Consider the following 15,936-nt stretch of genomic DNA (forward strand, 5'->3'; position numbering starts at 1 on the left):
GCTATTTTTTTAAATATGTTTTCAGTCTCCTTTGCATGATTTGTTATAGAAAATGATGGACATTCCACGCTTTTTTGCATTTTTAGAGTTATGATGCGACCTTCTAATAAAACAAAGATAGATAGAGACACCTGCAACATTTTTAGTGCGACAACTACATGCATTTTTCATGATTATTCATGTGAACAATGCATAGCACCATTTTCTAGAGACGGTTAAGTTTATTCAATACAAAGAAAAGACTTGTATTTGTGATGTTGTAATCAAATTTTGAAAATGACTGAAATTATTTGATGCATCACAGTGTTGCAGATTGTGTGTTTCTTTTTTGGTCATATCACTGAATTAATGCATTCTGTCTTACACCCAGGTCTTGTGTCTCACACACAGATTGAGAAAGGAGAAGCACCAGAGTTAATTCCCTCTGTCATCTAATAGTGGATTGATGGACCTTCATTAGGTCCAAGTGGAATTGATTCACCACCTGTGGCGCTATGTTGAATATGATTTCCCTGATGCCTGTTTTACTGTTTGAGGCATTTGTGTTGACCAAGGGCAAATATGAGAGGTCAGTGGTGCCGAGTTCTGCCTCTCGTCTGGTGGCGAGGATGGATGGGGATGTTATCATAGGTGCCCTCTTCTCCGTACACCACCAACCATCGGCAGACAAAGTAGCAGAAAGGAAATGTGGAGAAATCCGTGAGCAGTATGGCATCCAGAGAGTGGAGGCCATGTTCCACACGTTGGATCGGATAAACTCAGACCTGAACCTACTGCCCAACATTACCCTTGGCTGTGAGATCAGGGACTCTTGCTGGCACTCCTCTGTGGCTCTGGAGCAGAGCATCGAGTTCATACGAGACTCTCTCATCTCAATCCGGGATGAGGGGGACGGTTCCAGGTGGTGCATCGAGGGGGAACCTTCCAGTCAGCCACCAGCATCCAAGAAACCTATCGCAGGAGTGATTGGTCCCGGGTCGAGCTCAGTAGCAATTCAAGTTCAAAACCTCCTGCAGCTGTTCAACATCCCACAGATTGCCTATTCTGCAACCAGTATTGACCTGAGTGACAAAACTTTGTTTAAGTACTTCCTCAGGGTTGTTCCCTCCGACACTCTTCAGGCCAGGGCCCTCCTGGACATCGTCAAACGATACAACTGGACCTACGTGTCTGCAGTGCATACAGAGGGTAAGTCACATTTGTTTTCAGTATAACACAAATAGTCCCGCATAATGTGGGACATCATGGTCAGTAGAGTACAATAAAGTTGTATCTTTTCTTTTATTTATTTAACCTCTATTTAACTATAGGAACCGTCCCATTGAAATTTAAAATCCCAATTTCTATGAAGTGTACAACGTCTTCTTGCGCTGTCGGCGTTTCTCAGGTAACTATGGTGAGAGCGGGATGGAAGTGTTCAAAGAGCTCGCCTCGCAGGATGGTCTCTGCATCGCCCACTCTGGCAAGATCTACAGCAACGCCGGGGAGAAGCACTTTGACAGGTTGCTGAGGAAGCTGCGTGAACGTCTGCCTAAAGCCCGAGTTGTTGTGTGCTTCTGTGAAGGCATGACGGTCCGAGGGCTGCTGATGGCCATGAGGCGGCTCGGGGTGGTCGGGGAGTTCCTCCTAATTGGCAGGTTTGTTAGAGACACGAAACATAAAATTGTATATCTTTTTATTATATCAACTTATTGACTGACACAAATTGGTGACTTTTGTGATGATAATGAAGTCAAAGTCAGGCCAAATTAGTTCTGAATCATTTGGTCATATCACTTGATATTCCTCAGCAAATAGAGCTGATCCAGTTGTCATGGAAATCTAAAAGCTACATTTTGGCTTGCTTGAGATGAACTACATTTTTGGAAAGTGGACAAGGGAGCAGCAGCAGTGTTTGGAGACAAAAATCTGCAGTCATGCAACTATGTCAAGGCAAAACGTTGAACTTTGCTGTGCTGCCATGGCAACACCTTTCAAGTTTTGCAGAGTTCTTTTTCACGATTGAGGTGATGAGAATGTACTGACTAAATTTGAAGTCAATCTGATTAATTGTCAAGGGTGACCTTGCTGAAGGTAAATGGCAAAAAAGAAGACTTGGACACATTTTGTACCTTGTGGTTAAAACATCCAGCGGCAGCTACTTCATTGAACCTTTCTAGAGGGCGCTTTGGAGTTATTATTGCCACACCCAATTCTGAAACTCATACCAGCTCAAAATATTGACCAACTGTGATGAGTGCAACAATTTTCGTGAGTTTTCTAGTAAGCCCCTTAAAATTTAGTAAAAAAAAGAGCACAAATAATAATAATGACCTCTACAAAACTCAATAGTTTGGTGGACCCTTTGTGCATGAGCCTTAACAATATTCATCCATGCTCAGAATGATCTGCATTTGCAATGCTAGAAACAAAATCTTTTCCCTTCCTGCTGGGTGGGTAGTTCCTCTGAAAGCCAAAAACGGCTTTGAATCAGGCACAGTAATGAATAATGCATCCACGCAGCGAGCTCTCCTCCTCTCTCTGCCTGTCAGATCACAGGCAGGATGGGCTAATATGGGACAGCACCTCAAGCATAAGCTGGGGCGTGTGGAATAGTGAACACCGCAGCGCACAACAGCACTTAGACAAACACCGGTGCACTGAGGCTCACCTCGTGTCCTGTTGTAACAGTCACAGTGTGTCTGATTAAAGCGCTCTATGGTTCATTTACTGAGAATGGCTCTTTGTTATGTGGAGGCTTTATTCTAAAAGGCTGATGAGAAGGAGTCAAAACCCTTAACTTCTATCATGCGTGCGTGAAAATAGTTTTTTTTTTTTTTTTTTTAAACGAAACGTGCTCTCACCCCTTTCTAGATGAATTTGTGCTGCTTAAGTCTCAGCGGAAAGACAACGAGGACTTGAGTTTTGTATAGCGGTGTGTGTGTGTGTGTGTGTTTTCTGGGTCAAGGAGACAACTGAAAAAGGAAAATGTTTTCAGATCAACGCAGCAAGTGAACATTTGCAGGAAATGTGCAACGAGCCAATTGAATATGCCTGAGCTGCTGGTCATCCGTCTTCCCTTCTCACAGCGCAGATCGTCCACATCTCACTCAAATCATTTGATCAACTGCCGAGCGAAGCTGCATATGGCTTTGGATTGAACAATGCATCAGTTTTATGATGCAATGCTTGACAGATGATGTCTCCTCGTAAATGATTTACGGACGTGTGACATTATTAGAACTGTGTTATAAATCTGCACTGCGTGGCTTGACGTCAGGGTTGTAGGTTTTTGGCACTCATGGTGTTGGACTGGAGGCAGTGCGATGCTGTGAAGCAAATGGCCAGGTAGAGTTGATGCCGCCACTCTGGGCAGCCATTGTCGGTTCATCCTTGATGTGCGAGCCAATGCAGACATATCATGATGAAAGCAATATTCAGTGTCTTAAAATGTCTATCTGCCCAACCATCCATCTGTCAATCTGTCCATCTGTTTGTCCATCCATCCACAAATACCAACCTCATAATAGTGCTAAAATAAAGTCAGTGAGTCTGGCAGCCGGTAAACACTGAGGTACTCTATATTCAGAGTTTAGACTCCTTCCTTGGGGTGGGAGCAAGCTAACAGGCTACAAAAAAAATTATCTGTAAAACACTGTGCAAATATTATCCCTTCAAAACAATGTGAAAACTTGAATCAGACGGTTTGAACTCTGTGGGTTCATTAGATTTTTGTTTAAGGCCTCAGCATCTTCCTTGTTTACTTCTTATTCCTGCAGTAACAAATGTATGCAAATGTCAATAATTCTGCTTTGAAGATTCTTAAGCAGCATTTGCAACTCAAATGAAGGGATGCTCTTCATTAAGTGTGATTAAAATCTGCGTGAGTGAAGGTGTGCGGTACAATTCAGAATAGATTATCATAAAACAGAGGCTGCAAATGCAAATGACACAGCAGAGATGTAAAGTAACATGGAAGCGTCTGAGTGTGTGGAAGGTGCAAGCTTGTTTTCACCAGGGCAGATTGTGCAGCTACATCACTAATCTGTGAATTCTCACTGCACTTGTGATTGGTGTGGGTTTTTTTTTTAATTATTATTCTTTCAGCAAGTACAGTGAGCCTTTCCACGCCCTTCAGTAAGACAGGGGAGAAGGTTTCTGAAAGCTTGAAATGTCAAAGTTTGAAATTAATCCATGGGAAACCAAGATAAGATTGTTGAGGAAGCCAAATTAGTAACATGCATTAATGGTACCTGAATGTGCAGAGGAGGAGCGAGAGCGGTCGAGAGAGAATCTCAGGACATCGTGGGAGGTCATAGTCAGAACATTCCGTCCTAAAAACATCAATGATTTATAATCCATCAGATTCACACACATTAATGTTTAATGCTTTTGTGCCTGCATTGCTTTAACTGAATGGATCTACATGTATGAACCACAGCGGCATGGCATTGGAGGTATTTTGCTTGCAAACCCAAATCCATAAAAAAAAATCTAATCTGTGGTTGTGTTTAAGCAAAAAAAAAAAAGAAAAAGGCATTTTGTTTTAGGTTAAGGAAAGATATTTTCTATAATTTTATGTAATCAATGCATTTATCAATTACCCATAACCAATTATTTCAGGGCCGAAGGGTGCTGGACCCTCAGCAAAAGGCAAGGTGCAGCAGTTTATTACAGGGCCAATAATCATTTGTGTCCACATTTACATTTCATTACAGGAAATTTAGAGTCTCTAATTCACCTAAACTGCATGTTTAGCTCAAAGTTAACACATGGGATTAACAAACTGGTGCTGGTTCTCTTGTTACTACCTGCCCCGTGCTCCTCTCTGCAGCGATGGCTGGGCCGACCGAGTCGAGGTGGTGGAGGGATTTGAGCAGGAGGCTGAGGGCGGCATCACCGTGAAGCTTCAGTCTGAGGAGGTCTCCTCCTTTGATGACTACTTCCAGAGGCTGGGGCTCAGCACCAACACCCGCAACCCATGGTTCCCTGAGTTCTGGCAGTACCGCTTCCAGTGCCGCCTCCCCGGACACCCACAGGAGAACCTGAATTATGCACGAAACTGCTCAGGTAGCTGAACAATCCGCCAGATGCTTCCTGCAGTTTTTCAGTGTTTTCCCACCAGCAGGAACTGCTCGTCTTTTTGAACTGTGTGCAATGCCCAGAGGACGATGCCACAAGGCCCTGGAAACTGGAACACGTGGTTTAATAATGAATTAGAGTGCCAGAGGGCAGAATACTCTTTGCCTCAATTCAGTAACGTTTGTTTCCATATTGTTCATTTCCATGACACCTGGCTTTGCAGAGGATGATCATCTAGGTAAATTAAACCCTCCTCTTTCACAAGGCGCAGAGTTCTTGAAACAATGCTCAAAAAAGCATGTTTCTCAAACATCATCCTGCTCATACATGTTTTTTTTTTTATTATACAACACAAGTTTATATTTTCAATCTTGATTTTTTTTTGGGTTGATAAAACATTCAGTATTTCTAAAATCTCTGCAAATTCTTTAATATCAATGAACATGAATATAAAATAATGCAGTACTCAAGGTTATTCAGTTGTAATCCAAAATGCAGACATTAGTGTATGTTCTTTTGTCTCATTGGCATAGATTGAGTTCATTTTTTTATTTTTATTGCATATTTTTATTTATTTTTTGGCATAGAACTCCAAGATGGTGATTGAATCTGCTGAATGGAATATAAACCTCCTCACTTTGGGAATATACATAGAGGTTGACTGACATTGAGGTCAATCTCAGTTAACCTCTAATATATGAAGCTATTGGGATGTTTTTCCCCCCCTTACTCTGTGATGAAAACCCAACAATTGATTCCGATCTGCTCTCACACAATTTGTGTTCTAAGACGGTCCTGTCAAACAGCCCAATAACACTGAGTGAGATGTTGGCGGCTGATCCAGCTTAAGTTGCATGCAGCCACAGCAATAGCGAAGCCATACTGCGGCAGATGCGATGAGATTCATTGTATTTCTATTTGGACAGAGATGGTTCTTGCAGCCGACTAATCCCGACGTGCAGCAGTAGGTCCTCTGCTTGCATGCTGACATCATTTCATCATGACTGAAGCTCGCACAGCTCAGCGAGTGTCGCAGCCAAGGAGCTGTTAAACTAGGTCATCGCCAGCAGCTCCCATCGGACACTCACCCAGCTGCTAGCCAAGTGAATTTCCCATTTATGTGTTTATTTTTTGCGAGTCGTCAGGTTCCTGCCAGTCCTTTTCACCGATGATTCATTTAACACATGAAACTCACCAGCCTCGGTACCCAACAGTTAAATGTTGTGTGACTCTTATACAGACTTTAGAGAAATTCGGCAACTGCCAATATAAATGGGAAGTTATGTAACAGGAAAACACAAAAGAAAGGGCGAATATCTCCTCGAGTCTGCACACAGACCGGTATCAGCTAAAGCACAGTGATGGACAGTATGCCATTTCAACGAGTGTCTCGGCATAGGTTTGATGCTGAGACACCACTGTAAGAAGTTTGCTTTGTCCTTACCGAACTCTCACTTGTGGACAGGTTATGAAAGTCTGGAGGACAATTATGTTCAAGACAGCAAGATGGGCTTTGTCATTAATGCCATCTACGCCATGGCCCACGGGCTGCATGACATGCAAGCTCACCTCTGCCCTGGTTATACGGGGCTCTGCGGTGACATGGAGCCCATTGACGGCAGCCACTTACTGGACTTTCTTTTCAAGACCAGCTTTACGGGGGTTTCTGGAGAGGACATATGGTTTGATGAGAACGGAGACTCACCTGGGAGGTAAAACGCACTCTCCTAACATGAAGATGATGATGAATATATTTATTAGATAGAATGTTAGAGTACAAGTACAGTCACACAGTAGCATGTATTACAGTACAAATAAAGTCAAACATCCTGTCTAAGAGGAGCATTTCAAAAAAGCCCTTGCGGTCTTGTTTCCGTTGAAAGTCGACATTCGTCTAGAAGCGCTGTTGTTTAATTTGCCAGCTACTTTGGTTTACCGGCGGTGTATTTATATTATTTACTGTAATTATGGGACCTACAACTAGTGATGAAAGACTGCAAAAAATATGAGCTAAAATACTTGAATTAAAGTACGAGAAGATGGTTTCTGAGTAATGAAATTATTGTTTCATGTGGCAAGATAATTTCACTTTTCAAGAATCTTAAAATACATTGGTTTCAGTGTCGAAAACTAATAAGCAGACCCCCAAAAAGTAAACAAACAAACCAACTTGAACGAAACTTTTAAAATGAGATCATCACTCCACTCTTTCCACTCCCAGGTATGAGATTATGAACTTCCAAAATATGGGGCCTGGAGTTTATGACTACATCAACATTGGATCTTGGCATGAGGGAATACTCAGCCTCAATGAAGAACTGAGTCGGATAAATAGCAGTGAGATGGTCCGGTCTGTGTGCAGTGAGCCCTGCTCCAAAGGAGAGATCAAGGTGAGTGACGTATCCTTTACATACTCTTCTGCTTGCTTGGTGACTTCGGGTTGAAACTTATGTCACAAAAATGGGAGTTATTTAGTGGAAGCAAACAAAAGTCATTTTAGCTTCTTGATGCAATCCTTTCCAGATCACCTGCAGCCATTCTCTACAAATAGAAATGGTGAAACCAGTCGACGGGAGATTTCACAGCTCACGAATTGTTATACTGGTGTCAACAGAGAGTGGAGCTCCGTTTCACTTGGAGCTAACTACAGATGGGTACTTGCAGGAATGTATTTAATGGTTGTCTTTGTTGACCAGGTCATCAGGAAGGGAGAGGTGAGCTGCTGTTGGATCTGCACAGCCTGTAAGGACAACGAGTACGTCCAGGATGAGTTCACATGCAAGGCCTGTGAGCTGGGCTGGTGGCCGGACGAAGAACTTGAAGGTAGGCTGAGTCGACGCAGGCGATCAGAGACCAGTGCCACTACAGTTCCCCCTTTGGGAGACTTCATCTCCTCAGCAAGAAAAGCGAACAAACATAATTCGCCATGCATCTGCCGCTTTAAATAATCTGAAGGACATTTTTCTGCAGAATTAATCCAAGATAATGATCCTTATCATGTTGAATTTAAATCAAAGTAATTTTGAAGAAATTAATTTGGATGAATTTGAAAGAAGCGGCACAGTGGCTCCCGTGACCCTCAAAGTGGAAAAGCGACTGTACAAGAAAATGGATGGATGGATGAATTTTAAAGAAAGGTAAAGAGCTTGTTGCACGACTGATGCCTTCAGAGAGAGGAGTAGATTATTTAATCCTACCAGAGGCTCAATATAAATTTATGTTCATCCAGGCCTCTGTGCCTTTATTCCTCACTCTTATACGATTTCTGCAGCAGCTTTGAACAAACCTGTCCTGTCCTATTTTATTGGCTTCCCATGACACCTGAGAAATATTCATCCTCTCATAGTCACCTGACAGCAGCCCTACTTGCCACTCTTCTGGCCCACTTTCAAAGCCCTCTGCTCTGTTCAAAGACAAGACACGTTCTCATCCAACAGCCACAATCTTTCATTTTTCATCACAAGACCTTCAGATGCATAAACAAAGAAAATATATATATACAGTATACATAAAAATGTATTGGTTTCCAGACTTTAGTTATTGTGCAATACATAAATGAACAATCAATATCCGATATTCAGTGTTTATTGTCACCACGAAGAAGAAAGCTCGTATTTGGATGAGGAAGTAAGTGACTTTGTCCTCCTCTGCTGGCAGCAGCTCAGTGCGGCCATGGCCGAGCAGAAAAGGGGTTATTTATAGTTGAGCTAAAAACCTACTTTGAGACTTACTGTATTTTCTGAGGCTAAAATGTATTTGATAAATTATGAATGTGTCCATATGACAAAGCCTTAAAAAGTTTCCCCCTACTTTGAAAATGTGTTTTTATTTAGGCTTTTTATTTCTCTCCAGATAAATCAGAAACACAAAACATCTCATTCATTTCTTTCTCCTTCAGGCTGTGAGCCGATTCCCCTGCGCTACCTTGAGTGGAGCAACCCAGAGTCCATTATCCAGGTGGTTTTGTCCTGCATGGGCATCCTGGTCACGTCCTTCGTCGCTTTCATCTTCGTCGTATATCGTGACACACCTGTGGTCAAATCCTCGAGCAGGGAGCTTTGCTACATCATCCTCGCCGGGATCTTCCTGGGCTACCTCTGTCCTTTCACCCTCATCGCCCATCCCACTGTGGCCTCCTGCTACCTCCAGAGGCTCCTTGTCGGACTCTCGGCTGCCATGTGCTACTCTGCCCTGGTGACTAAAACCAACCGCATTGCGCGTATTCTGGCTGGCAGCAAGAAGAAAATCTGCACCAGGAAACCAAGGTTCATGAGTGCTTGGGCTCAAGTGGTCATTGCTTTCATCCTGATCAGTGTCCAGCTGACCCTGGAGGTTACGCTCATCGTCATGGAGCCTCCTGAACCCATCAAATCCTACCCCAGCATCAGAGAAGTCTTCCTCATCTGCAACACCAGCAACATAGGTGTTGTGGCCCCTCTGGGCTACAATGGCTTACTCATCATGAGCTGCACTTATTACGCCTTCAAGACCCGAAATGTTCCGGCAAATTTCAATGAAGCCAAATACATTGCCTTCACTATGTACACCACATGCATCATCTGGCTGGCCTTTGTGCCAATCTACTTTGGCAGCAACTACAAGATCATCACCACATCCTTCTCCGTAAGCCTCAGTGTGACTGTAGCCTTGGGCTGTATGTTTACCCCAAAGATGTACATCATCATCGCCAAACCAGAGCGGAACGTCCGCAGCGCATTCACCACCTCTGACGCCGTGCGCATGCATGTTGGCGACGGGAAAATAGCCTGCCGAAGCAACAGCCTGCTCAGCATGTTTAAGAGGAAGAAGAACACTGGAAACGGCAGGTAGGTTCCTTAACTTAGCGCGTGGGTCGCGCTCCTGAGGCACCTCAGGGATGCTGGTTCGACTGCAATTCCCTCTCTGAGGGAAGCTGGTGCCTTTACTGTATTCACCTTCATGGGTACACCTGTTGTAAAGTCTAATGATGTGGCTCAGTGCTGAATTCACAGTTAACCTTTGACCTGTCGGTAAAATTAAAACGGGTGTGCTCAGGGACGCCAAGTGGATATTGAGAACAGGGTTTCTGCAGGGAAAGAACAATTCATCCAAACGTTTCTTAGTATCTCGGGGCTTCAGGAAGCATCTGTGGAAACTAAATTCAATGGTTGTTACGATTTTTAAGACCTGCAGATACCCTGGATTAGGTCCACAGCATTATACATTTTTAATGTTTTAAACTCATCATGAGCCAGAGATGCTGTTTTTATCTCCACTGTGCGGGGTTCCTAAAGTAACAGCCATTTTCATTTTCTTCATAGTTCTAATGGAAAGTCTGTGTCATGGTCTGAACCAGGTGCAAGGCATCCTCCCAAAGGAGATCACATGTGGCACAGGCTGTCAGTGCACGTGAAGAGACAGGAATCAGGTTCTAATCAGATGGCAGTCATAAAACCCTTAACTAACACGCTCCAAAACAGAGGCCTGGACTTCTCAGACCTCAGCACGAAAACCTTGTACAATGTGGCTGAGGAGGAAGAGGGTGATTCTGTCAGATACCATCACCCCGCCACTCCCACTGTGACGGCTCACGGGCAAAATCCTGCTTGTGAGCTGATGAAAGACGTGGATGAGGAGATGGAGCTCTACGCGACAGAGCACTTGCAGCCTAATAGCGTCAACCCCCAACTGGTCATACTGGACCACCTACACGGGGAGATGGTGGTAAAGCAAAAATTCAACAGTCATAATAATGATGTGATTGGCATGCCTGAGGCTGCAAGCGGCAGCGTGCCCTTTTACCACCAGGCCGACCTCATCCAGCAGGACCCGTTCCTGCCTGTAAACCTCGACCCGTTTGATGAGGAGCCCGCCTCCCTCTTTGTGGAGGAGGGAATGGAGGATGAGCAGTTCGGTCTTCTTCAAGGCTATATCTACAACAACGTCCAGATTCATGAGGAGGACCTGCTGGAGGTCGCATTAGCCACTGAGGACTCTGTGGCTCTGATGCCCCCTTCTCCTTTCCGAGATTGTGCGGATCCGCCGCGGAGCCCCTTTCCCAATTCACCACTGTCTGAGTCCATATTGTGCTGCACTCCAAATGTGACATATGCCTCTGTCATTCTCAAAGACTTAAAGCAAAGCTCCTCAACTCTCTGAGGACAAACTAAACATTACCGGTTTTACAATATTTAAAATTTGATAATTACATGTGTTGTACCTGTATATGATACAAAAGTGAGCTTTTATTTAATATGGGTGAACAAGACAACAAATCTTTAAAAAATCATTTTAGATGTTGTCCATAACAGTAAAGAATTAGCATATATTACACGCATATGTTCAAATTTTAACACAAGCTTTTAGGATAAAAAAAAAGATTTTGTGCTTCAGAGACAACCGGCGTGTGTGTACATTTGTTAACAGATTTATTCATGAACATAGATGACATAACAAGCATATGAGCTTGTTGAATTTAAATTTTATAACTTAATAATGAAGATGTAAGTAAAGTATTACTGTTACTCTTATTTCAGGTATTTGTAGCCTGACACACAATATAGTCTGCATTTTTAAACAATGAACTTATGTAGAACATTTAATATGACACCCGATTGACTGGAAATAAATTTCCTTTGTACGCTTTGGGCTCGTTTTTTATGGTGAAACGTGAAGTAGCTCTGTGGTGCAGCTCCAATAAGAGTTTTGACTCAAAGGTCAAACATTTATGGGTTTCGGTTCAGAAAAGAATTCACAGCAGGAAAACTAAGAACTATTCCTACAGGGAGCATGTAGAGTTGAGACCTCGAGGGTAAATGCAGACTATTTGCAATGTGATTCTGGGATATTATCTGTAAAACTGGATACGAGGAACACTTACTTTTGGAATACTAATCGTAACATGGCTGGAAGTGCAACAACTTCATGGACAGAGAGGCTGTTTAAAGTTTTAGTCATTGGGGATTTAGAAGTTGGAAAGAGCAGCATTGTCTTGCGTTATGTTCATAAACGCTTTAATGAAACATATAAATCTTCTCTTGGAGTTGATTTTGCTCTTAAAACAATTGAATGGGGTCCCAAGACTCTGGTGAGAATGCAGCTTTGGGATATTGCAGGTGAGTCTTAAATTCATGAAAGTCTGTTGCAGTTTTGTGCCCTGCAATTCCAAACACAATTATATATTGACTTTTTGGCGTCTGATTTTCAATTTTAAAGGTGATTATTCCTCAGACATGTGTAATACCCCAGAAATAGCGTATAAAACCTGCAGTAACTACAAAACACCAAGCTAAAAAAAAAGGAAAGCAGTAAAATTAATTATCCAGTATTTTAATGTGTTTGGCCGGTTTCAAAAAATAAATAAATACAAATGGGCCAGGAGCCATTCTATACTGTTTTGTGAATGATAATTTTTCAGAGGTGTCCATTAAGATATACCCGGTCAATCATAACAAATGTTTTATAAAATGGGGGCAATGCAGAGCAAAAACTTAATATGTGTGAGATGACTTTAAAGAAATGTCCTTCAAAGTAATGTGCTATTTTTATGCCATTCTTTGAGCTCATCTTCAATACAGTGACTTCCAAAAATACAAAATAAATCACAAGACAATCTCCAAAGTGGTTTTTTTTTATTATCTGTTCATGAACTACTTCCTCTGTTTAAATAAAAGGCATTTTTTAAATAAAATAACGGTATTGTAACCTTTTCTAAATTGCTAGTCAGTCTTTTTTTCAAATATATGGAAATGACTCTCACTACAAGATAAAACATATGCAGGTTTAACTCTAATACATCTTTTGCTTTGACTGGATTATCACTGCTGAATGAGTTCAGCATACATCTTTCAGTCTGTGGAAACTGCAGTCAGACTGCAGCCTTTCTCCTCGCTGTTATCTCACGTCTAATTTTAATCCTATCCAGTGTCCATGGAAACATTCTATTTTACTTCAGAAAATGAATGTTGCCTGTCCCTCATATGCTCCACAGCATTTACTCAAAAGTCTTATAAAACTTGATTTCATGATGCATACATAGACTCGCCTTTGTGAGCTGTGTGAGGGCCAATTTTAATTTCCTCTTCCCTCCAGGCCAGGACAGGTTTAAGAAGATGTCCAGAGTGTACTACAAAGGTGCCATGGGAGCATTAGTGGTCTTTGACGTTACAAACAGCTCCACCCTGGAGGCTGCCGCAGAGTGGAAACGGGATCTCGACAGCAAACTCTGTCTTGACAGCGGGTGTCCAGTCCCCTCTGTCCTGCTGGCAAACAAATGTGACATGACAGGAAGAGACAGAGACTTGGTGAAATCTATGGATGACTTCTGTAAAGTCAACAGATTCACAGGCTGGTTTGAGACCTCTGCAAAGGTGTGTGCTATATTGATCAAGCCTGATTGGATTGGAGTTGATAAATATGTTCCGAGTGATTCTGAGAAAAAAAAATCAGGTTGCCTTGTTATTTTGGGGGGTAAGCCTGACTTTAGGTTAAATAAATGGACAATAAGTTAGCCTGTTTTTATTTCCTTTTTGATGCCATACATTCGAATACATTATATAATGATATATTATTGCATTTCCTTTACAAATAAATGCTTAAAGTCCAACTCTAGGTAAATGAATGGCATAGTGTACAAGTCCAACTTCACCTTTGTTATGATGACTTTTACTGATGAATCAATGAGATCTAATCATCTATTTATCCTTTTAAACTACCTGAGGAAATGCATCAACATTGCTGGGACATTCGTCACCAGTGGATCATGTGACCAACAATTAGAATTGCACGAGGTTATAGTAGACTGGGTGAACTTTGACACTGCGTGCAATAACATGCTGGCACTGCTCATAAAATGAATTCAAATATTAACAAATCTGCAGTCAAGGTTTGAGCCAGACACTTAACTCAACTGATGCATTCACAATGTTCTAAATCACATCTCCCTCTTCACCATTTGTAGGACAACATAAATATTGATGAGGCAGGCGCCTTCCTTGTTAAACAAATGATGCTCTGCGACACTGGCCTGTCCAATGAGGAGCTTCACCTGGACGGGATCAAAGTGGGCCTGACATCGGAGGAGAGTCAGAGCCAAACATTGTGCTGCTGGAGTCCCCGGCTCTGAGGCAAAGACCCAAACAGTGGAGAGAGAATTCCAAAAATCAGAATTCACATATTGCTTTAGGACTTATCAGAGATTGTGTTTGATTGATGATTTATTTGATTATACCACTTGTGTATTTTGATTTATGCAAATACAATTAAAAGGCAAATTTAGAAACAGCCATTTACACACTGATGTGTGTATATTGCGCAGGTTATTTTTGCACACTGAGCTGTGATTTTCTGTCCTGTAGTTTTTAATTTTCACTTGCCTTGCTGTGCATCGAGGGAACTATCCTGCCACCAAGTACATAGACTCAGTAGCTTTTGCTGAAATTCCCTCTAGAAATGTTGTGTCTTTGTATATTAAACTCGCAAAAATCCCCTCTCTGATTTATTAAACTGTCAGTTATATACTTTGCTGAATACTTGAGTGCAACATGAAAGGCAGGAGAGGAGTTCACCTCAATTTTGCCTGAGGGAAAGTGAGGGAAGAAGTAAAACTCATTATGGATACTGTCCCAGATACTAGAGACCTAAATTCAAGAGTCAAACAGTGATGCCGTTCTCTTTTTGTGTCTTGAGTGGCCCGTTTTATTCTAAAGTATTCTCTGTCTGGTGGAAAGCAAACTGGTAATTTATGTCAGGGAATTGAACAGCCTGTTCCTGCACAAAAATGGAACCTTTTAAGCATTTAACCAAATGCCTGAAATGTGAATTGATTAACCCATTGACCACAAATCCTCTCCTACGCTGTCAAAGCAACCAGAGAGGTCAAAAAGGAGGAGGGATCTTTATTTTGCTGTCCATGGTGCTGGATTTAGGTCCTAAAAGGATTCTTCCGATACAACAGCCGCCAGATTGCAGGATGGTTTGATATTGGTAGACGACTCCATCTTGTGTACAAAATATGGATGTGCAAAAAAGGTTCTCCATTTGAAAGAGAGAGTGAGAACGGCTGAGTAATGTTTTATTTTTGGCCATTTTAAATGCTCCGCCTTATAGGCAGACTTCAGGTCATTTTAACGTTAACGTCGTAATACCATATTGTGACAGTCATGTAAAACAGAGAGAGGAAGAGAGAAGTAGAGAGAGAAGGAGGAAGAGATAGATGGGGAGACAGGAGGATTGATGAACAGAAAGTAGACAAGTACAACAACAATGGCAGGAGATAATAATTATTAGTATTTATACAACTGCCAACAACAGCCATAATAATTATCACCATAATAACAGTGACTGCGATGATGATGATAATAATAACAGTAATAATTATAAGACAACAACAATCTATCATGCAGTTTACTCCATGGGAACAACCAAGAAACCTCATATTAACATCTCTTCGGTGTATTTTTTAGATGTACTATTATGTAATGAGGTTTCATAATTAATGTTTCATTTGCATTCAATATCAGTAAAAATAATAAGTGCCAAAACAAAGGGCCCCCTGAATTCGTAAAAGGTAACCATTTATCTAGGTTTTCTGGTTTTTGTCCAACCAGACTTTCTGGTTTTCTAAATCTCTCTGAAGGCAAAATGACCCCCCCTCCTTAGGGAACAACAGAAAGGAGGAAACATGGCCTGTTTCCCTTGCTCTCATAAAAGGTTGACTCCTATCAAATTTCCACGGGAAGGTCCTGTATTGAATAGTGTTGCGCATGTGCGCCCCCAAATACTGTCCCGTCTCCACAGCATCACTACTAGTCAGTGGTTAAAGTTAGTCACTTGTTGGTTAAAATACAGCTTCAGATCTTTCTAACGAGCCCCTGATTGTCTCTGTGTGCAAAGAAC

At 42.0% G+C, this 15,936-nt stretch overlaps 2 protein-coding genes across 2 annotated transcripts; both read left to right on the plus strand.

The window, feature by feature from the left end:
- Positions 1–524: 524 nt before the first annotated feature.
- Positions 525–11,199, plus strand: grm1b (glutamate receptor, metabotropic 1b). The gene is made up of 8 exons (XM_068751613.1): positions 525–1,188; positions 1,388–1,637; positions 4,814–5,049; positions 6,527–6,773; positions 7,283–7,451; positions 7,758–7,884; positions 8,960–9,887; positions 10,362–11,199. The coding sequence occupies exons 1-8, from the start codon at positions 609–611 to the stop codon at positions 11,197–11,199; spliced, it is 3,375 nt and encodes a 1,124-aa protein (XP_068607714.1). The 5' UTR covers positions 525–608.
- Positions 11,200–11,941: 742 nt separating this feature from the next.
- rab32b (RAB32b, member RAS oncogene family) lies at positions 11,942–14,164 on the plus strand. Its single transcript, XM_068752126.1, has 3 exons — positions 11,942–12,155; positions 13,132–13,409; positions 14,000–14,164. The coding sequence occupies exons 1-3, from the start codon at positions 11,942–11,944 to the stop codon at positions 14,162–14,164; spliced, it is 657 nt and encodes a 218-aa protein (XP_068608227.1).
- Positions 14,165–15,936: the final 1,772 nt, after the last annotated feature.

This window comes from Brachionichthys hirsutus, chromosome 18 (genome assembly GCF_040956055.1).
Source record: "Brachionichthys hirsutus isolate HB-005 chromosome 18, CSIRO-AGI_Bhir_v1, whole genome shotgun sequence".
Lineage (NCBI taxonomy): Eukaryota > Metazoa > Chordata > Actinopteri > Lophiiformes > Brachionichthyidae > Brachionichthys > Brachionichthys hirsutus.